Source organism: Chrysochloris asiatica, unplaced genomic scaffold, assembly GCF_000296735.1.
Source record: "Chrysochloris asiatica unplaced genomic scaffold, ChrAsi1.0 scaffold00096, whole genome shotgun sequence".
Classification (NCBI taxonomy): Eukaryota; Metazoa; Chordata; class Mammalia; order Afrosoricida; family Chrysochloridae; genus Chrysochloris; species Chrysochloris asiatica.
Window position 1 is genome coordinate 7,602,118 of NW_006408614.1, and position 23,660 is coordinate 7,625,777.

The 23,660-nt window shown below is 48.8% G+C and overlaps 1 protein-coding gene across 3 annotated transcripts in view; it reads left to right on the plus strand.

Annotated features, from left to right (window-relative positions):
* Positions 1 to 23,660, plus strand: part of AGAP1 (ArfGAP with GTPase domain, ankyrin repeat and PH domain 1) — a 664,804-nt gene that overhangs the window by 213,348 nt on the left and 427,796 nt on the right. For all 3 annotated transcript variants that reach the window (XM_006866772.1, XM_006866771.1, XM_006866773.1), the window contains exons 4-6: positions 13,308 to 13,393; positions 15,847 to 15,988; positions 19,187 to 19,321. In XM_006866772.1, the coding sequence (XP_006866834.1) occupies positions 13,308 to 13,393; positions 15,847 to 15,988; positions 19,187 to 19,321 (363 nt within the window). The remainder of the gene's footprint in view (positions 1 to 13,307; positions 13,394 to 15,846; positions 15,989 to 19,186; positions 19,322 to 23,660) is intronic.

The window sequence follows — 23,660 nt, forward strand, 5'->3', positions numbered from 1 at the left end:
TGAAATCTGGCCATTTGAATTTTGTAACAGGAATTGTACCATGTTATTTATGAGACTGGGAGCATGGTGGCTCTATAGGGTAAGCCCCGGACTACAAACCACAGGGTTGTGGGTTTGAGCCCACCAATCACCCCTGAGAGAAAGATGAATTTTTCTGTTCCCACAAAGATTAGTCAGAAAGCCTCAGAAACCCTGGGCAGAGTCGCTATGAATCCGAACCAGCTTGTCGGCAGTTAACAACAGTTTATGAGGTCAGCAAAAAGAGGAAGTCCCTCAGTGAGATGGATTGACTCAGTGGTCCCAGACATCACAACAGTGAAGATGATGCAGGATGGGGTCTCTGTGAGTGTGAACGGACTTAACAGCACCCCACAACAACAACATTTAGGACCCAGTGGTTATAAGCACAAAACACTCCCCAAATTCAGGATCCTCTGTAAGCTTTTAAGATTAGCAAAACCCTTCATAGGTTATTAGGCTGTTGGTGGAGCCGAAGCCACCTCTCCAACTCCCAGTCTGTCACCACGGGAATGGCATAGCCTTTGGTCATTACCAAGTTGAGTGTCATTACCAAGTTAATCGTCTACTTTAAAGGGAACCTGAGAGTGAAACCTACCGCGGGTGGGTCCATCGAGTGTTGACGGATGATCCCATGTGCTCTTGGGCGGTACTGCTCTGTAGCATTGTCCTGGTTGTTGTCTTCGCAGGAGCATGTTACTAGGCCTTTTCTCCCCTGCAGCACCAGGTGAGTTCAGATTGCCCACTTTAGGTTACAAGTTGAGTACAGACAGTTGGCACTACCCAGGAATCTAGACTAAGTCAGTGGTACTGAAATGACCAAGAGCCCTGGTAACAGTGGATTATGAGCTGGGCTGCTAACTGCAAGTTCAGCAGTTCGAATCTACCAGTTGATCCACGGTAGAGAGATGAAGCTTTCTGCTCCCATAAAGAGTTACAGCCTCAGAAGCCCTACACAAGGTGGCTGTGAGTTGGAACCAACTCAATGGCACACAGCTACCTCCACCTCCACTCATATGACCAATGGAACTTTGAGGGGTGGGTCACTTGTTCAAAGAAGGAAGCGGTGAGATTAGAGTAAACAGGCGTCATCCCATCTTGTTACAATGAAGGCATCGAGTCAGGACCCTTCTGAGAAATACGCTGGGAGTTGAGTCCACAAACCAGGGCTTCAACCAGCCGTAGAAGGGGTCTTGCTTTACCGTCCAAGTTTGCATTGACGGGGTGGCGGGGAGGCAGCAGCTTCTCCCATAGAGCTGTAACTCTGGGGGATGATTTGCACTTGATAGTCTGTGAACCCTCTTGGGACATTGACGAGCTCCAGTCGCTGTCCAGCATCTACAGCCTCATAATGTCTGAAATCATGACCAAGCGATTTCTGTCAGGAGACAGGAGAAAAGGGGAACTGAATCGTCAGAGTTTCAGATTTGTGGTGACAAATGGTCTTTCTGGAAGAAAGCTGAACTCCAAAGATAGGTTTGGAACTTGGTTGGATGTGTTGATTCGGACTCACGGTAACCCTCAGGACAGTAGAACTGCCCACAGGGTTCCCAGGGCTGCACAAGTTTACAGAAGCAGACAGCCTCGTCTTTCTCCCCCATAGTGAATGGCTGGTGGGTGGATTCAAACTGCTGACCATTAACTGAGTCACCAGAGCCCCTGGTGGACCTTCAGGATGGCAGACCAGAGGCCCTGGCAGGTGGACAGACTGTGTGACTGGGGGTCAAGGGAGAGTGGTTGAGATTTCCTGGGAGACTGGGGATTCGCGGGGACATGTGTGCACCCTAGTTCAGTGAGTAGCACACGAGGTCTTAGAAACATACGAGCAGCCACCTGAGATAGAACAGTTGGTCTCTGTTTACCTGAACAGCAGAGGAAGGAGACCCAGGAATCTGAGAATGGTATGGACTCAGATCTAATTGCCTTCGTCATCATCCTCCTCCTTTACCACGAGACCAGAAGTCCTGGATTGTGCTCAGTCACCCTGACTGAACGTTTTCATCAAGAACTCTACAGGATCCTGATCAAAAGGAGGGAAAGTGTAGAACAGAACTTCAGACCCACATGGATATCAGACTTACTAGATCCTTAATATTTAGACTAGGGAAACCCCCAATTCTAATGCCCAGAAATCATTTTTCAAGTAGGAACTGAAGCTGTCCCACAAAGCCGTGGTTAAAGTCAACTAGTGGTTTTGACTCAGGCTGTGAACCACAGGGTCAGCGGTTAGAAACTACCAGCTGTTCCGTGGGAGAAAGATGAGGCTTTCTGCTCCCGTAAAGGTTTACAGCCTCAGAACCCCTGTACAGGTTCACTATGGGTCAGAACCGACTCCACGGCACATAACCACTACCACCACACTTTGGCACTTAATAATTACACATGAAGAAACAGAGATGTACCAGCACTTCCCATGTTCTTTAAGCTCTAGAATCACATATTCCAAAATAGAACGAAATTATAGAATGCAGTTGCTTTTAATAAACATGCTCTTTTCACATGGAAAAGAGGTGTTTAGATCAGGAAGCCGTAAGGGCATACGGTCCCATCTGTCCCTGTGTCTGTGGCAGTGACTTACGTCTGGTTCTTACAAGCACATGAAACTACGCTGGCCTTGTCTGCCCTCCTTTCCTGTGGACTCCACATCCAGGCCCCCGGATACTCACCTCAAACTGCAGGGAATCATGGTCGGCAGGGAAACCTTGTTCAAATATATGAAAACACCCCCAGAAAACCCAAACCAGTTGCTGTGGTGTTGACTGAGAGTAGTTACAAACAGTATTCTATTGGGTTTTCATAGGCTGAGTGTTTTGACACCGATCTTCAGGCCTTTGTACCAAGGTACCTCTAGGTGAGCTCGGAACTCTAACCTTCTGGTGAACAGCGGAGAGCTTGACCACTGGTGCGGCCCAGAGTCTCCCCAGACACACTGGGTGAGGAAGAAGGTTCTTTCTCCCAATTCTACACTGGTTTTTGCTTTACCTTTTTGTGTAAAGGTACCAGCTATTGGAAGCAAAACAATGGACGAAAGATAACATAAGCACCAGTGTGGTGGAGGTGTTAAGTGTCCTCAAGCCAACTCATAGTGACCCTGTATAGGGTTTCCTGAGAGCAGCTGGTGCATTTGAATTGTTAGCCTTGCAGTTATCAGTCCAATGCTTATCCTACAGTGCCACACCAAGCCTCAAAACCAATGTGCATGACAGAATGCACTTTATTACACTGACCATGCAAATCATTCTAGACACAGCCATCAGCGTGGACACGTTCAAGTGTGGCCACAAGGGAGTGGGTGTTGGATTATCTTCAGTAGACCATTTATTTGTTATAAATTCAATTTTACTGGGAGAGGCCTAGTGGATGACTGGTCTATGAGGGATTTCTTCTTCAGCATGCTTGCTCAAAGCCAGACATCCTACCCTGTCCACACAGCGAGTTCTGCTTGTGGTGCCCAAGCTTTGCCCGTCCCAGCTCCATCTCCTCCTGTTCTTGTCTGACTCCTTTGCTTCTACTGCTCTTGGTAACACTCTGTTACACACACATTTTGTCTGGTCCCGGTGTCCATGAGGACAGCATCATGCCCGGCATGTACTGGTGCTTGGTGGCTGTCGAATGGTTTTGGCCAAGTGTATAGAATCCTGGTGGTTCTGTAAAACTGCAAAGTCAGCAGTTTAAACCCAGCAGCTGCCCCAAGGGAGGACGAGAAGGGTTTCTGTTCCCATACAGAGTGACAGCCTCAGGAACCCTATACAGGGTTTCTATGAGTCCCATGTTGCCTCGACTGACAGTGGGTTGGGGCTGCGGAGGTAATGGGGGGGGGCCCTGCGGGGTACAAATAGTGAATGCATCTGACTGCTAACAGAAGGTTTGGAGGTTGGAATCTATCCATAGACACTTCCAAAGAAAGAATCTACTTTAAGAAAATCGGCCGCTGGGAATCCCTTGGAGCCCAGTTGTAGTCTGACAAATGTGGGGTCACCAAGAGTCACAGATTTACAGTAGGGAGGGAACAGAGAAATTGGCAGCAAAGTCCTCATGATGTAGTTGGGGAGAAAAGTGTACGAGGGAGTTGTCTTGCCAAAACAATATTAAGAACCAAATTATGTCAGTGGGGGAGTATAAACAAATCTGTCCCCTTTGTCTTTCTGTAACTTGCATTTCCCATTCCCCACAGGCACTTCAGTTTGAGGTTTGAAATGTATTTCAGTTTGAGGTGTAGATAAGTATTGGATTGAAAGTGTCAAACAAAAGCCAACTTTGAGTGGATACCCTCTCCTCGTAACAACCCTGCAGGATGGAGTAGATCTGCCTCATAGGGTTTCTGTGACTACCAATCCGGGGCTAGCAGCCTCCTCTTTCTCCCACGGAGCACCTGGTGGCTTTGAACCGCTGACTTTGAGGTTAGTAGCCCAGTAGAGACTTACAGACTCTTCTCCCCAGTGCAGTGTTAGAAGGATTTACCGGTCCATGCACTGTTTCGATTTGGAAGAGAGAAGTGTTCCATGGACCAGCAAAAGCGGAGACTTGGGACTAAGTATTGAAGCATTTCCGGTTTTATTTGAAGCCTCCATCAGAAATGTTGTGTTACAAGGTCATTTTGCATTTTGAAACTTTCCATTTGAAAATCATGGAGCTGTATTGTCACATGCCTTTTTTAGTTGATTTTTATTAGACATTTAAAACGTTTTTGGGGCCCTGACAGAATTAGCATGTGTAAGCTTCACAGCTTCACATGCCTGAGAGAAGGCAGTTGCCTTGGACACCCGGAGTCTTTCCTAAGGGCCCCTCCCCCACCCCACCCATGGAAGTGATGGGTGTACGCTGACCCTTAATTGTGTCTACGCCCACACCCACTGCTACCCCGTGCTTTGTTGCCCTCCCTACACTTAGCATGGAGGGCTCCAGGGGAGTGGTCAGCGTGGGGCGGAGGGGTCAGGAGCTAGAGCTTCTCTCTTCACTCAGCTTGTTAAGTGCTGTTGAGTCATAGGGATCCCTTATGGGGTTTCTGAAGAACGAATTGTGGGTTTGAACTGCTGACCTTGTAGTTAGCAGTCCAGTGCTTACCCTACAGTGCCACACTTTAATATGTGGTGCCCCCTTTTATGAGGTTTTAAAGTAAAAGTCTACGTCTTTCCTGGGCTGATGGTGAATTGTCTTCATTAAGGAGCCCTGGTGCGGTGGGTTAAGTGTTAGGCTGCTTCCGAAACGTTGGCAATTGAAACTCACCAGCCACTCTGGGAGAAGGAGGAGGCTGTCCGCTCCAGAAAAGATTCCGGCCTTGGGAACCCTGTGGGGCAGGTCCACTCTGCCCAGGAGACTTGCCCAGTCAGAATTGATTCTATGGCCTGGCTTGCTATTTGGGGTTTCTAGTCCTTCTGGGTTTGACCTCGCCCCCTTCATTTTATTAAACGTGGAGGAAAGAAAATTAGTGTTTAGCAGGTGGCATTTACATCTGCCATCCGTCTTTCTTCATCTCCCTTTTGATCTTGCTGAGATCTGGTCTGGATGAGGTCATGAGAGGTCACGTGTCTGCCTAAGGAACTAGCCCATCCCACCTGAACTCACCTTTCCCATGGAGAGCTTTTCTCATCGGGGAAGTTTGCAGTCACCTGCAAGAGCCCCTTCACACACCTTTGTCATTAGGACTCCTTTTTCATTCTGTATGTTTGAAAAACAAGGAGTTCTGGTAGCGTAGCGGTTACGAGTCGGGCTGCTAACCTCAAAGTCAGCAGTTCGAAACTACCAGTTACTCCTTGGGTGAAAGATGAGGCTTTCTGCTCCTGTAGAAATTTACAGCCTTGGAAACCCTATGCAGGGTTGCTATGAGTTGGAACCAACTCCATGGCATGCAACTACCAACAACTAAGTTTAAAAAACAAAACAAAACAAAACAAAATGGGTAAGGAAATGAACAGATTCAGTTAAGTTTTTTCCAACTAATGTTACCAATGACACAGCGTCTCCCAGTATAAAATGATGCATGGCTCAAAATTCCTTTTAAATATCACAGGAGAAATTCTTCCAGAACCACACGTAGACATGTGACTTCGTGGCCTCAGTTGTTTTTATGAAGAAAGATCAAAATTAATTTAAAACACAAAATTCCTGGCATGCTGCAGCTCGTTTTGTTTCTCGCCGCCCCCCCCCCCCCATATTCTTCTTGGAGAAATTATAAAAAGTCCTTTTCCAGCCACTCCCAGCATTCCCTGCTTCGGAAACAGTTAAGAAATGATCGTGTTCACAGATACTCTGGGCTTTCTAACGAGACTGTGATGGATTTGACACTCTGAGGTGAACCCTAAAAACATGTTTTTCCAGAGGAGGGTCTCTCCCGGCCCTCCGGTCCTCCTCCTCCTGACCCCTGCACTCGGCTCCCACTGCTGACAAGATAGGTGGCCAGGGGCACCTGTGGGTAAGGCCACAGCTGCTTGACAACCCTTTGCTTAGATGCAAAAGACATACCTCTCCTCCTGGTGTGGAAAAAGTCCATTATCTATTGATTCCGTTTTCCATAAACTTCTGGAAGCCCTTCTGTATGATGCTGGAGATCCGCAGTAAGAATGAAATCACGTCGCTGTGTTTTGCCTTTGAGTTGGCTCCGACCGTGTAGGAAAGACTGGAAATCTTCCTGGTCGTGCGGCATGTTCACTGTGGCTGCTCTACCTGAGTCCTTGTTGTGGCCGCTTAAGTACCTTCCTACAGAGGGGGCTCATCCTAGCACTAAATCAGACAGTGTGATCCCCAGAGTTTTCCATTGGTTAGTTTTCAGAAGCCAGTTGCCAGGCCTTTATTCTGAGTGTGCCTTTGTCTGGGTTCTCTGTTGAAACCTGGGCAACTCTACCAGCACAGAAATATTGGAGGTTTGACTTCCATAGTCACAGCAACAGAAAGCCCCCACAGGACCACCGACAGACAGACAGACAGGTGGGAGTGAATTGACAGGAAATAAAGTCACAGGCAGATTAATTTCTTTTTAGGACCCTAAGCCCATTGATGATGTTTGGAACTGAAAGAGGGGTGGGTCAGCTCTTTCTGGGCCATGGGTGGATTCGGAAGAGCTGGGTGTGCACTCACAGAACCCTGCCTCATCATGCCGGCACCTGGGACTGTGAAAACAGAGAAACTGTTTAAGAGTGGTTTATGTTAAGTGCAGCTGAGTCATTGCCGAACAGCAGCTGGTTGGTTTGAACTGCTCACCTTGCGGTTCAAACCAACCTTGCTCATTGCCCTGTAGTGCCACACCAGGACTCCAAGGGTGGTTTATGGACATTTGTTATTGGCCTTTATATAGCCCTGTGTTTGCAGAAATGCACGTGGAAGAAGGGATGGTTGGGAATCTGAGCCACTGGGTTCAAGTCTTATCCCTGCCCTGTGCTAAGTGTGAGGATCTTAGCCTGGCCTGGGGCCTCTGAGCACCTGGTTTCCTCCCGAGCGGATATGGATGTTGTTCATAGTGTTTCCATGACAGCATGTTGTGTGGATTCATTGAGATGATGCAGGAAGAAAAGAACGCTGTGGATGCCACAGGGTCACAAGGCTAACCGTGTCACCATCCATTTCTGTTGTTGTTGGGAGAACTGCTAACGATCCATTAATAGCTTTCAGTCCAATTAGCCAGAATGCTTGAAACAGCAACGTCAAACATCTGTAGCAGCAGCGTTGATTCCCAATGGAGCGTTTTGTGTTTGGATTAGGGAAATTCTGTTTGCTACTTTTTCCACTAAAAGCACAAATGGAACAGAGATGAGTATCTTGGCATTGCTCCCTCTCTTGTTCTCTCTCTGTAGACTGCAATTGGATTTTAAAAGGGGCTCCACCTAGCTCCCCCCTCCCCCCCAGAAGTTTAAATACTAGAAGGAATCTAGTTGTGGCATTTACCCCAACAACCCCCAATGTAATTTGGGTTTCTGTGGCGTGAGACCGGGCATCACGATGTTTGGAGCCCTCAAGTAGCCACTGAGAAGGTGATGGTAAAGGACACACACAGTTAAGTCTCTCTAAGAGGCAAATATGTATAAAAATGTTTCAGAAAGTAAAGTTTATATGTTTTATGTACGTGTTACAAAGTGTGTAAGATTTTCTTGGCTGTCATTTAAGTCCAGTGGCTCTATGAGTCGGAATCGATTTAAAGGCCCTTAGCAACAAGATGAAGCTTTTGCTCCAGTAAAGATGTTGTTGTTGTTGTTGTTGTTAAGTGCCATCGAGTCAGTTTAGTAAAGATGTACCTCCCCAGAAACCCTGCGTAGACTCGCTACGATGTAAGATACGACTGCACTTACTTGCTAACCTATGTTCTAGTACCTATGCAGCCCTCAGAGATAGTGTGTGTTCGCTTTCAGACTAGCCCAGTATGTCTCAGTAAAACGAGTAACCCGCATCGCTTGGTTGCCCCGTGCACAGAAAAGTGATATGGACGTTCTCGCCTGTGAATTGTGAACTAGGAGGATGAACACAGTTGATGTGTCGTGAGAATGGCTTCAGGGGGACGCAGAGACACAAGTGAGCACAGGCTGTTGTAAAATTGATGCTGATAGACTTGCTCGTGCCAGGGTGACCCCAAACCTTCAATCTGTAAAGCACACAGTCTCTGTGAGGCATCACAAAATGCGGGTGACCTGGAGTTAGAGTCTAGTGTAGCCCACTGTCAGTCATACCCTGCAGTACATTAAAAAATAATAAAAATAACTTTTCAGGAGGGACCAGTCCCTGGTTTGAAGGACATCACGCTTGGTAAAGTAGAGGGAGACCCCCAAGGAGATGGACTGGCGTAGTGACGGCAGCAATGGGTTGAATCAAAGTTAATAATGATTGTGAGGATGGCTCAGGACTGGGCAGTGTTTTTGTTTTGTTGTGCGTAGGGTGGCTGAGTTGGAATCAATTCGATGGCACCCAACAGTACATGGTATCGGTATAAGGGCAGATGCTGCAGGAAGCGAACATAGTTGAATAAGGGCAGCCTCCTTGGCCACTTTACAACAGGAGAATACAAGGCCCCCTACCCACTAGTAACAAGTAAGAGTGTCCTGTGAAATCTCTGGAAGTTGAAATGGCTTAGAGTAAAGAAACAACTACCGTTCATTTATAGGGGGGCTTTTTTTTTTTTTAGAAATTCCAGACTGAAAACATAATTTACCAAATCATACCAAATAGCACATCTAACTAAAGCCACACATACACACACACACACACACACACACACACACACACGACTACACAGCGTTCACAGAAGGGGCGCACAGCTGTGGTTGCTGGGTGCTGAGATGTCGTGTGTAGTTCCCCGGGCTGGAGCTAGAGGGCGCCACTCCCCCTGCTCGGGATGCATGCAGACTGCTCTTAAAACTCCTGCGAAAGAAATGCGGGACACTAGTTTGGGCTTTTTTATTTGCTTGTTTTCGAAAAAGTGAAAATCCTCGTTGAATTTCTTTGAGTTTGTGAAAACAGATACTTTCATAGGTCTTTCATAAAAACGAAGTTGCATAAAGTGAGCTTTCAGAAAGCAGGGAGCATCTTGCTTACCGCCAGATTGAGAGCCTGCTGAGATTGCAAGGAACCCTGGCGGCACCGTGGGTCAAGTGCTGAACTGCTAACTGCAAGGTTGGCAGTTCAAACCCACCAGCCACCCGCTCCAAGGGGAACAGATGCGGCAGTAAGATTATACTCCATCCTGTGGTGTCACTATGAGTCAGAATAGACTCTATGGCAGGGGTCCTGACAAGAACCCTCCTCCCCCTGAGGACACGTTACCATTCTTCACCCCACAGAACAGCGTCTGCTCCTGAAAGATGCTTACAGTCTGGGCAGGACCTGAAGCCCACCCCACTGTTTTCAGAGTTCTGTGTACTACCTTGAAATCATTGAAACAATTCCAAAACAAATAGTTTCCTGTCATTTGGGGACGTTAAACATTTGCATTCTCTTCAGCAGATTGAATCTTAGGCTAACTGCTTTTCTGGTAGCTCCAGAGCGGTCACCCTTCTAAATCACAGTGCCCAGAGAATGAAAACTGGGACATGGAGACACTGGGAATTGTCTCACTGGGAAGCTTTTTAAATGTTTGCACCAAATCCTGTTGCTCTTCACTTGTCCCTGGTTAGCACGACTAATCTCTAGGAACACAGTGTAAAAAGAAAAGTGTTTTCCCCCAAAGAGTAAGTTTCCTTTGCAAATGTTATGGTTGCTCTAGATTTTCATTTTGGTTGATACTGGTTCATGAGTCTTCCACCTCTTGAACCCTTTAGTGAGCCAGGGGGCATAGGCAGGAGCTTGAAAACATTCCATGGAAAATTCCCTTTTTAACTACATTTTTCCATGAACTTTTTGAAGCCTTCTTTGAGTACCACCCGCTAGCATTTTTAGCCTAGGGTTTGCTGGGAAGCTTCTGTCCCAGTTATGGTACATGCTGCCCCTGGTGGGGAGTGGAATCTATAAAACTGCGTGAATCTGCAAAAATAGGCCTCATCCCACCAGCCCTCACATCAGAGTCCCCTTGGGACATATGTGTCCCATATAATTGTATGGGAATTCATATTTTTTAATTTCCCCCTTGAGATCAACATGCCTTCCATTAATGAAAGGAGCTATGATGGTAGTGTGTGTTAAGCATTGGACTACTAACTGCAAGGTGGAGGTTCAAACCTACCAGCCGCTCTGAGGGAGGAAGATGATGCTGTCTGTTCCCATAGAGATTGATGGTCTAAGAAACCCTTTATAGATAGCCATGCTTTGCGGGAAAATCAGCTCCATAGCAGTGGCTTTGGGTCTGGATTCCATTACTGCTCACACGTGCTATCAACCCAGAGTTCAAAGCAGAGAATGATTGCTTGTGAAAGTGTTTGGAGATGAGGTGCATTCACTTCTGTTGCATCTCTGGCAGCTTGTCCCTTTGTAAGCTGTCTTATTCAGTGTTAAATGTGTGTTGTTCTCAAGTGCCATCAAGTCGGTTCCAACTCATAGGGACTCTGTCCTAGGGTTTCCAAGGAGTAGCTGTTGAGTTTGAACCACTGACCTTAGGTTCAAACCAATCTTGCAGTTCACTGCTTTATCCCACAGCGCCACACCAGGCCTCCAGCTCAATGTATGTCGTTATTGTTGCTAAGTGTTGTCGAGTCGATTCCGACTCATAGTGACCCTGTATAGAATTTCCGAGGAGCAGCTGGTGGGTTTGAACTGTCGACCTTGTGGTTCACAGTCCAGTGCTGACCCACAGTGCCACGGCAGGACTCCACTCCTGTAATCGCCACGTTGTTTCTGACAGTGGCCCTCGGGTAGGTGTGGTGGGTGTCCCTCCATGTGCAGCAGGACCAGCCCTGCTAGGAGGCGGTGACGTGGATGCTCGTTCCTGCTGTGTCTGAACTTTCCCACTGACACGGCGGGGTCCCCACCCAACTCTACCCTTGTTTTTTGGGGGGATGGGCAGCTGGGCTAAGAATGTGTCTTTTTTATTTTGATGTTGGAGAGTTTTGGAGTTTGGAGCAAACATCTCCTAAAGCACACATACTTCATGTGTTCAGTCAGTGTGAGCATATGTATGTCTGTGCATGTGAGCTGAGGTACATGTGGGCCATTCTGAGTGATTGTACATGAAGAAGCAAATTTGTATGCATGTTACATGTGTGTGGGTGCGTGTAAGTGTGTGTGGGCCCAAGTGAACACATGTGATGCCCGTGTGAGCGGATGTGAGCGTGTATGTGTTCCCTCTCCTATGTGACCTACAATGATGGCGTCTGACTTTTAGTTTCGTAGCCAGCCCTCCCCTCCCCTCTCAGTGTATGGGGGACCTCAGAGCTGTCTGTCAGGTGGATGACTCAGGCCCAGCAGTCTCTAGTCAGGTCCCTCCCTTCAATAGGCAGCTGCTGTGGAGGATTGTGTGCATGTGGCTCTGGGCAGCAGGCCAGCTCAGGCACTGAGGCCACTCAGCTGTTGTCCAGGGTCCAGCAGGGGTCAGATGGTCCTGAGAGGTTTCGGTGCAGCTGGTGGTACAGGAGTAAGGATTTGCCATCCTCTAGGGACCCAGGAGCCCACCAGGGTCCATGAGAGTAGACTTGGGACCCTCGTCTTCTGAGACTGGGGTGGATTCAGGATCCAGCATTTCAGATGGGATGGACTCGGAACCCCACATGTCAGAGGGGTGGACTTAGGACCCTGTGTGTCATAGGGGCTGGACTCAGGCCTCCTTTTCTCTGAGGGGGACACCATGTGCCAGAGGGGTGGGCTCAGGACCTTCTGTCTCAGAGGGGGTGGACTTGGGACCCCACATATTGGGGTTTGGACTTGGGATCCCATGTGTCATGAGAGGTGGACTTAGGACCCCGTGTGTCAGAGGGAGTGGGTTCAGAACCCCTTTTCTCAGAAGGGGGTGGACTTGGAACCCTGTGTCTTAGAGGAGGGTGGACTTGAGCCCCACGTGTCAGGGATTGGACACAGGACGCCACATGTCAGGAGGAGGTGGACTCGGGACCCCCATGTGTCAGTGGGGGTGGACTCAGGGTCCAGGCCTCGGAAGGGACTTTTGTCTGTGGGGGTGGCAGTCTTCTAGAAGCGGGGGATACTTCCAGGGTCCAGAGCTGGCCTGGCAGGTGGGTGTCCTGCAGCGGTGAATGACAGGTGGCTAGGCAGCCCCTCAGACCCCCGTTTTCGAGCTCGGCCCGTACTGTCCCTGGATCCCAGTGCCCTGCTAACCCATGGTCTCTAACATCCGCTCTCAGCCCACCGCTCTGCTACCCCCATGCGGGGTCCGTCCAGCAGTCTGTCTAACGTGTGTGTAGTAGTTGAACGTCCTCCCTGTGACCCCGACTTCGGTACACACCACCGTCATGATGTTCTGTGTTTCCCCTCCAAGAACTGGGTTTCCCTTGAGGAGAAAACCGGCTCCCAGCCCCTCGATTTACAAGACGGGGACCAGGCACCCATAATAAGCAGGGACCAATTTGTTTCCATGTTGTGGACCCACTGAGAGAGGAAACATTCCAGTGTGCTCTGTCTCACAACACCGGCTTTTGACGGATGGCCCGCACATTCATGAAGGGACCCGTAAGGTCTCCGTGGCTGGTCCACACGTCTCACCTCTGAGCCGTCCTGACGCTGTGTGAGAGGCTGTATCTAGGATGCAAAACAATTACGGGTTCTTAAACACACACTGAGATTTGGTGCCGCCTGGAGACTCCCAAACCCTCAGACTTGCCCCCAGCGTGACAGCCCGGGTGTATTTTTCCACAAGCGAAGCCCACGTCTGTTTGCCCTCTCCCGGTGTTGTTTTTCTCCTGTAACCAGACGTTTTGTGTGTGTGGCAGGTGGAAGGTTCAAGAAAGAGATTGTTGTTGATGGACAGAGCTATCTGCTGCTGATTAGAGATGAAGGAGGCCCCCCAGAGGCACAAGTGAGTACTGCACCCAAAGTTGGCTGACTGGCCTTTTACCTTTGGAGTGGATGGGATGTGTTCAGCTGCTAACTGAAAGCTGGGAAGTTAGAGTCTACCCATAGACATCGGAAGAAAGGCCTGGTGATCCCCTGCCAAAAAGTCAGCTTTTGAAAACCCTGTGGAGCAAAGTTAAACTCTGGGATTACCATAACCTGGCAGTCCACTTGAGGACAACCAGCCTACTGGTTTTCTGTGCCAACTTTCCATCTCAACAAACAGTTCTAGAAATAAGATTGTAAGACAAGGTGATTATAAAAACCCAGTAAATCAATATATATATATTTTTAAAAAGATTAATTTTTTGCCACCACGAAGGGTATTTTCTTCTCTAAAAAACTAATTCTACTGGACTCCGGGTGTAGTGCTGAGGGTTAATGCACTGGACTGCACAGTCGGTTTCAACTGCAAGGTAAGTGGTTCCAGCTCAACATCTCCTTGGAAATCCTATACAGAGTGGCTGTGGGTCGGAACCTGGCTCAACAGCACTTAACAGCAACAATTGTTCTTTGAGTTCTAAATCCTAGAGCAAACTTCCGCCCGTGTGGCTGGTTTGATTGACTTCTTTGACCTTCTGTGTTTGTTGTAGTTTAAGTGCTGTCTCGTCTGTGTTAGTAAGAGAGACAAAAACCCACCCCCTGCCTCCGAGTCAGCTCAGATTCATGGTGTCCCTCCAGTGCTAGGGTCTCTGAGGCTGGGTACCTTTACAGGAACCACCAGCCACATCGTTCACCTGATGAGCTGCCGGTGAGTTCGAACCACTGACCTTTCAGTTTGTGGCTTAATGCTTAACTGTTGCATCATGAGAACTGAGCTATTCAGGAGTTGGATAGCATTTCTAGGAGGGCTACTTGGCCATGATGTAGAGGAGGGAGCAGCTCTAGCTTACTGTTAATATGATGAACGTGGTCTGCATTTGAAATGTACACACACACACACACACACACACACAGACACACACACCACCTCAAATCCACACGGAGGTTAAAAAGTCCCCCCATTAGAGACAGACTCCCACTGTCCCCTCCTCCAGCCGGGTGCTACCTCCCAGAGAGTCGATGGGGACTCATAGTGACCCTCTGTGAGAGGAGATCTGTCCCGTGGCATTCCTAGGTGGTCGTTCTGAAGGAACAGATCACCACATCTTCCCTCTGGAGATTTGAACCTTAGACCTTCTGTCAGCAGCCGAGCATTCCACTGTTGTGCCACCAAGATTCCTCTGTTTACATTAAGACGGGTCATGTGGTGCGCACCGTCGTCCCAGCCCTTGAGTTCTGTAGGATAAGTATTAGACTGCTAACTGCAACATCGGCAGTTCAAACCCACCAGCCGCTTCTCGGAAACTCTGTACGGTGTGCTGTGAGGTGAAACTGACCCGATGGTGCTTTAACAGAAACCACCACCATCAGATGTCACAAGAGAAGTGAGGAGACTTTGGTGTAAAAAACCTGCCAATTCACTGGCCTTTTCTTTCTTCCCCTGTGGTTGATGAGGGGAAATGATGGTGAGGTGAGGGTGGAGTGGGCATTTATCCATTCCGTATCCACCCGGGTGGTCGCAGATGGCTACGTGCTCAACTGCTAAACTGAAAAGTTGGCGGTTCGAACTCATCCCAGAGATTCTCTTCCCTAAGGAATGCAGCCAGGAAAGTCACGTGGTGTGGCTCAGTTTGCCTCTGTGAGATGTGGGCCACCATGAGTCAATGAGACCATCTAGCCGGACGGACAGTAGGGTCATTGACCAGATAAGAGGATCGGTGTAGACTTAATTGCCACCAGGTCAAAGGAGAATGAAAGGGCGGCAGTCAGCTCGTGTGGGTTTGGCTCACGTGTGCTTGTGTGTAAGGAGCTTAAAACAAGGTGTCATTGCTCATGGGATGCTGGAACATTCCACCACGCCAAGTGTTTTCCGGATGGGAAATGGGAGGATCGGGACAGGGCAGTGGGGCTTTCTTTCGAGGCTGAGCGGGTGCAGAAGAGTAGCCTCCCCCTGTCTCTGTCAGGGGAGCCCAACGAGGCTCCCCAGGGGTATGTTGGAGTGGGGGCCGTTTCAAATCAAGGCTGTTGAATGAGCAGAGAACACTGACTGACCCTCAGAACCCTTGGGGTTTGGAAGACTCGGGTGTGGAGGTATAGTTTGCTTTAGGTCTTCAGGGCTGGGGTTGGCCAAGCCAGAGGGTAGATATTCTGGAAGGAACAGCGGTGACTATGGGAAGCATGCATGGTTTGTGAGGTACACAGAGGGTGCCCAGGAGGGCGTCTGGCTAGGATGTTCATGATGTGACAGCAGCTTCCGAAGTCTAGCGTCAGGTGGGTGACGGACGGTGTCCCTGGATTGGGACTGGTGTGGTATATTCCCCACCTCTGCCCTCCTCCTGCTTGTCTCCTGCTCACCTCCCCTTCCTCTCTCCCCAGTTTGCCATGTGGGTGGACGCGGTTATATTCGTCTTCAGCTTGGAGGACGAAATAAGCTTCCAGACCGTTTACCATTACTACAGCCGGATGGCCAGCTACCGGAACACGAGCGACATTCCTCTGGTTCTTGTGGGGACCCAGGGTGAGTGATGCCAAGATCCTGGTGTGGACTAGAGTTGTGCTCTGTTGTACTTTGGTGTGGAGGAACTGGAAAACATTCTTAGGAGGAAATAATACCTGCTGAGCGTCACTCTTTTCCAGTGAGAACCCCTGAACACAGAATTCGTCTCATGTGACAGAGTCTGCAGAAAAATCGCTCCGTCAGCCATCATGCTATAAAACATGAAGAAGCACATGCACACTCAGACCCACACATGGGGCTTTAGAAAGCAGATGTAACACTTGTCTTCTTTCCTGGTTTTCCCGGCTTTGCTGTTGTCAGGTGCCACCAGGTCAACCCCATGCACATCAGAACGAGACTTTACACGGCCCTGAACCGCCCTCAAGGCTGCGTGAGGGTTGAGTCTGAAGTTGCAGCCATCGGTCACTTTCAAACTCTCTCCGTTGTCAAATTGATTTATATGCAACCTAAAAGCTCGTTTAACTTTTGACACATCTTTAAGATAATCCTGATTTCTGGTATGGTGATGCAGTGATGAAGCGCTTGGCTATTAACTGAAAAGCAGGCGGTTCGAACCCACCAGCTGCTCTGCGGGAGGAGGATGAGGTGGCTTGTTTCTGTGAAGCTTTGCAGCCTTGGACACCCTATAGAGCAGTTCTATCCTGCCCTATAGGGGGTGCTATGCATCAGAAACCACCTGACTGGTATGGGTGTGGGGGTGGCAGATTTTGTTTTATCCTCCCCAGTTTGCTAAGGATTGATGGGCAGTACCAAATTTGTCCCCCAAGGGGGCAGAGAGTCACATGGTCCATATTTCTCTGGTAGCATAATGGTTATGAATCAGGCTGCTAATCTCAGGGTCAGCAGTTCGAAACTACCAGCTGCTCCGTGGGAGAAAGATGAGCCTTTCTGCTCCTGTATAAATTTGCAGCCTCGGAAACCCTGTGCAGGGTCGCTATGAGTCGGAACCGACTCCATAGTATTAACAACAAGAACTCAGTCACTTCAGACTTGACCTTCTGGTAGAATAACCTCTGCTTGGATTGGACACAGTGTCCTTGTTCGCCACCCTGGATCCACAGGCCCAGTGACAATGTGACATGAAGGTTTTTAAAAACCTTTAAAGATTGCCTTTAAAAACGCACTGTCAAGAAATGGGGGAGAGTGGAAACCTTACAAAATGATTATTCAAGCAAAATGGTCTTATTCCTGCATGCTTTTGTCCTGACGCTGTTAATCCTAATTCTTTTACACCAGGGAAGCCTTGATGAGAGATGCTTCCAAATAGGAATGTGAACTATATACATCACACTCCTAAGAGAGTAGGAGACCCTAACCCAACCCTGCCCACTGTCACTGGGTTCATCCCAACTCGGAGGAACCCCACAGGGTTTCCGAGGCCACCATCTATACCGAGGCAGAGTGCCGCATCTTTCTCCCGAGGAACAGCGAGTGGGTACAAACTGCACCTGACCACCATGCCACCAGGCCTGCCCTTATTGAATGTCATATTAAAACCAGATGCTCTTGGAATTACATTTTTTGGAATCTCTGTATTCCTGAATTGTTCTTTTCCTCTTCATCCATCGCCCAGAGCCCATGTTGAATGGATAAAGAATAAATGAATCAGGATTTTTAAAGCAACTAAAATACTAACCACAAATCAGACCAAACCCACTGCTATCGTGTAGACTCCAGCTCATAGGAGACCCTCCAGGGCAGAGCAGAACACACTGGACTGCTTTACAGAAGTAGATAGCCACATCTTTCTCCTGTGAATGCTGGTGGGTTCAGCTCACTAACCTTTGTGTTTGTCACCAAGTGCTTGACCCAGTGTGCCACTGGAGCACCTGTAATTGGAGTCCCTGGTTGGTGTAAATAGTTATGGGCTGCACTACTAACCAGAAGGTCACAGCCTTGAAAACCGTATGGAGCAATTGTACTCCCACACACGGGGTCTCCCACCACCAACCACCACCACCAACGTACAGTCCACTCAAGCTCAGGCCAAAAGGAACCGGGCTCTGTGGCTGGGATCCAGCTGGACAAGCTAAATCCTGAAACTAGCCACACAGAAGAACAGCATTTTCCGAGTTGACTCCGTGTAAAACATCAGGGCTGGGCAGCTTGGACAGCCCCCAGTTTTTCTTTTTCAACAGATTTCATTCATAATCTCTGTCATAACTGAAACACTTCTGATCTGAGAGGCCTATGGAGCCTAAAACCCTTTAGGAGAGATTCTTTAGGCTTACTGCACCCTCTAGTGGACAAGAGGAAGTAAGGCGCTCTGATAAAAAGTCCTTGATTCTTGTCGATTCTTGTCTTTGCTGCCATAAGATTGACTCTGACTTCCGGTGGCGCCACGTGTCACACAACGAAACACTGCCTGGTCTTCACGTCACCTCTCTCCAGTCATCTCAGGGAAGCACACTCATTGGCCCTCACCTTCACCCAGTGTGACCTTCCCCTCCGGAAAGGGACCCTGATTTGCTTTCTCTAAAAGCAAGCCAGTCGGGCATGTTCTGTTGTGACCCATAAGGCTTCCACAGCTAATTTTCAGGCACTGGTTGCCAGGCTTCTCTTCCTAGTCTCTCACAGCCTGGACACTCCGCTGAAACATGCCCACCAAGAGTAACATAACTCCCAACAGCACACAGGTCACCATAGTACAACACACGCCATAGATAGGTAGACAGATGGCACACTCGAGTTCGCTCCTTGAAACGGTGCATGGATGGTGTTTTGCAATGGCGGGGAGGATGGGGAGGCTTCTACAACGGCTTCTGCACAAGAGATCGGTTTTAAATAAGCACCGAGAACAAGAGCAAAGACCTCATGGGAAATCAGCAGACACGTATGGGGGAGTCGCCGAATGGCCCACCTTTAAGAATACAGCAACAAGATGAGGCTCGCGGAGCAGGGGCTCTGTGCTTTAGAGGGAAGCTGTCGTCAGGGACTGTGTCCATTGGTGGTTATTTTATTTCTAAAGCTCTTCCCTTGGGATCCACATTTTCCCATCTTTTCAGACACTCTTCTTTTAGAATCTCAGAAACTGATTCCCCCAAACCAACCGCTTACCTGGTATCTAAGACTGTGCTTTGGGGGTGAGCTCTGTTTGGAAGAGCCAACATCTAGAAAGGCACAGAGTGAAGACCCTTGGGATCATAAGTCGAGGGGTTGGTGAGAGAGGCTTGCTGTATGTGTGTGTGTGTGTTTCAGACGCAATCAGCTCCACAAACCCGCGCATCATTGACGACGCTCGGGCGCGGAAGCTCTCCAACGACCTGAAGCGCTGCACCTACTACGAGACGTGTGCCACGTACGGGCTGAACGTCGAGAGGGTCTTCCAGGACGGTGAGTCTCCTTCCAGGATGCCCATGCTGTGACTCCAGCCCAGGAGGAGGCTCCACAAAGGCATTCTGCCCTCAGCTCCCTCCCATCCCAGCCCTCTCTGTCCACAGGCTCCCCACAAAGGCATCCTTGTACATGTGGGGTGTCCGTGTTGAGGCTGAGAGTGAGGGTCTAGAGGGTATCGTGGGACTTAGGTAGTTCTCGGGGACAACAGAGCATGTCCTTACCAACGATCTCATCCTTGCACTGATTTGTAGACGGGAGGGCGGGTTCCTGATGTCTTCCCACACCCCATTTTCCAGCAAACGTACAACTGCTTTTTCTTAAGCACACATCTTTTTTTTTTTTAATGTTTTTGTTGTGGTGTGGTGCTGTGGGTTAATGCGCCAGACTGCAAAGTAGTTTGAACTACAAGGTCGGCAGTTCAAGCTCACCAGCTGCCCCTCGGAAACCCCATACAGGGTCGCTATGGGTCGGAACCGACTCTACGGCACTTAACAACAATTGTGAATTGAGTAATGGTTTATATGGGAGAACATCAGTTTTACACTCTTTGTTTCATTGCAGTGATTACAATCCCCTCCATGCATCATCATTCAGCACTATTTGCGTCTCTAGGGTTTTTTTGGATGTACACAAACCACTCAGGAATCTATAATCATTTAAACCACCAAGCCTGCCTCCTGGCTGCCAGCACCCATTCCCTCTCTTTCCATGAGTCTAGAGTCCTCAGCTGCTTCCTCTCCATGTCCTCATCTCTGCCTCCATCTCTGGTGTGACTGCTTCTCTGGTTAGGGTCCCACATTCTGCTTGAAGCACATAGTCTTTTAAAAAGGTTTAAATGTTTGATGTGTGATCTTGAGGAGTATACATAGAAAGGGGTGAGAGTCCATTTTGGAACAAAATGAGGTTCCTGGGAGGGACAGAGCCTGGCAAGCATTTAGTTATGGTGCGCCTCAGTTTTGGTGCTCCCTGGGTGTTACGCTTCCAGATTATGAGGCCCAACCTCAAGAGTAGCCAGAGTCAGACAGGAACCCTCCTCATAAAGACGTCACCACACGCGGCAGTGCAGTGAGGAAAGTGGATGAGGAGGAGAGGGTGGCTCTGAGCCGGGCAGTCTGAACAGAGATCTGGGGCAAAGTGGTTCTCTTTAACCCGAAGCCTGGAGGAGGAGACTCCACAGAAGAGATAGATGGTGGATTCCCTGATGGAACTTGAGAAATCCTTCCGGAGCCCCCCTCCTTGATTAAAGCCCCCTCCTCATCCCCAGCTCTGCCTGTCTCTGCCGAGAGGTGAGTGTCCAGCCTGAACGCTCCTTAGAAGCCAGAACTTTGTCTGACGTACTTTGGGCATGTCATTAGGAGGGAGCAGGCCCTGGAGAAGGACATCCCACTTGGTAAAGCAGGAGGTCAACAAACAAGAGATGAAGACCCTCCCCAGGACAGATTGACACCACGGCTGCAGCAGTGAGCTCTGACAGCAACGACAGTGAGGGTGACGAAGGACCAGGGTGTGTTTTCTTGGGCTGTTCGCACAGCCACTGAGTCAGATCCGACTCGGGCATGTACCTACCCAACATTGTTGGGTTTTAAGAAGACCTGAGGGGATCTTTTTGTTGTAAGGTTTAAAGATTTAGTTTACAGAAAAAATGTACAGGAAGTACACACACCCTCAGCCCCTTTATGTCTTTTCTCCTGTTAACGTCCTGGGCTCTTGCGGTACATCTGTGACAACTGATGAACTAATATTGGTAAGTAACATCGTTACACTGTGTTACTGAATCGCACTGTGCACTTTTGTGACAATGTTGATATGTTATTACGCTTTGCTATTCACTGAAGTTCATGATTCCGGTAGGTTCCCCTCTGTATTCCACACTCCTGTGGTTGTTAAATGCCATCAAGCTGGTTCCCTTGGTCACAGCGACCCTGCATAAGGTTTCCATGGAGCACCTACCTGGTGGGTTTGAACTGCTGACCTTGTGGTTGGCAGTCCAGTGCTGTTCCTACAGTGCCACACCAGGAGTCCTGGGGGCATTGACAAATGCATCATGCCACATGCCCACTATGACAGACAGCATCCTACTCTTTTGTTTGGCTGTCCTCAAAGCACCCCAGGCTCTGTGAGCCAGTGAGTGGGTGATGTGCTGCTGGTTCAATCTTGCCTTCCCACCAACCTGCAGTGCATGTGACACGGCTCACCACCAATGATCGAGTAAGCACAGTGAAGCCCCAGTGTTCCCTGTCCATCGCTAGCAGGTGCACAGTGTGTTTACCGATGGCTTCCCTCCCCGAGCCTCTGGCCACTCCGGAGTGATCACTGTCTGTTTCAGAATGACATACCGTGGACTCCTCCAGCATCTTTCTGGTTTTGTTTATTATCGTTTGCTTTCAAAAGATCGGCGTTCTGCTTGCTGCCCTGTGACTCCCGTGTCATGTGACAAGTCTGCTGTTTGGTGCTAATGAAGGGATTAGTGTCTAGTATAAAGGTGGCTGGATGATGAGGTTCGTTTATGCAGCGTAAGTGCTTGTGATGGAACCCCTTTAGTGTCAGCCATCTCACGGGGGTTTTCTGCGACATCTTCCTGTAATGTTTGGCTTCTTGTGTGCTGTTCAGGAATGTGTCTCAGCTTTCTTCACCTCTCTCTGGAAACAAGCCCGATTTTCACTGTGGGGACTGGGGGTGGGGCCTTGGATTGGGTTGTTCTTTTTGCTCCTATTTTCCTCCCTCCTTTATGATGCTAGAGATCCAGTCGGAAGAAACTTATATTTTTTTTGTTTCAAAGAGTGCTTTCCAAAACAAGATCTTTCACGTTGTAAGTGAAGTCAGTCATAGGTCTGCCCTGGGTACTTAATACAAATTGAAAAGATGAATGAGCTAGCCATCTCACCTGACCCGGTGGCTGTAGGGCTTCTCCTGACTCATGGCAACCCCGTGTGTGCACTGCAGGCCTGCGCACTGTAGGGTTTTCACAGCTGGGACCTTTTGGAAGCAGATTGCCAGGACTTTATTCCTAGGCACCTCCAAATGGGTTCCAACTGCCATTGACAGTCTGGTCTCCAAGTGCAAACTGTTTGCACCACCATGGACTGCTAGAGAGCTATTATTTGTCCATTCATATATTTTTTTAATATTTTGCATAAATGATTGATGTTTATGTGAGGCCCCTGGGTGTTGCAAGCTGAGAGAAGAAACACCTGCAGTGGAAGGCCTGACCCCGTGTACAGCTGGGAACCACCTTCTCTGAGGAACGTCATGTTGTACCGCTGGGCATGGGCTGCTTCTTCCTTCTCCTTCCACTGTCCATCTGTCTATCTGTGGCCATCACTGAGGCCTGGGGGCACAGTGGTTAAGCACACGGTCACTACCTGAGAGGTCAGTGGTCTGAACCTGCCAGCTGCTCCAAGGGAGAAAGATGTGGCTGTCTGCTTCTGGGAAGATTCACAGGGAGGCAATTGTACTCAGTCCTCCGGGTGACGATGAATCGGAATCAAATGCAACAGCACCACCACCAACATCACCATCCCCCAAACCTCCCCTCCTCACAGCATGCTGCCTTTCCCCTCTGCAGTTGCTAAGACTTCCAGTTAGGTTCTTTGATGCCAGGGTGAAAAATGTCCCACTGCTTTGCTGTAATTAAATATGTTCCATCTTTCTAAGAACTTGAGGTGGAATGAGAAAACTCACCTCAGAGTTGTTAAATGCCCTCAAGTCAGTTCCATCTCATAAGGACTCTGTATAGGGTTTCTGAGGAGCAGAGAGTGGGTTTGAACCACCAGCCTTGCGGTTAGAAGTTCAGTGCTTACACTACAGTACCACACCTAAGACTTATGTAGCACATAAGTGGCTTCGTAATGTTAGAAGTGGGCAAAGGAAAGAGAAAATCCCATCTCACATGCCCTGTAGCAACTGGTCCCTCCTGACAATATGTCTGAAGTCTGAGAGATGAAGTTTGGCCATCCTGGCTTCCAAGGAGCATTCTGGCTACACTTCTTCCAACACAGATCTGTTGATTCTACGGGCAGCCCATGGCACTTTCAGTATTCTCCTCCAACACCATAACTCAAATGCATCACTTCTACATTCTTCCTTATTCACTGTCCAGCTTTCACATGTGTATGAGGTTATTTAAAATACCATGGCTTGGGTCAGGCGCACCTTAGTCCTCAAACTGACATCTTTGCTCATCAACACTTTCAAAAGTTCCTGTGCAGCAGATTTGCCCAATGCAATACGTCGTCTGATCTCTTGACTGCTGCTTCCATGAGTGTTGATGGTTGATTCAAGGAGAATGAAGTCCTTGACAACTTCAATCTTTTCTCCATTGATAAGAATGTTGTTT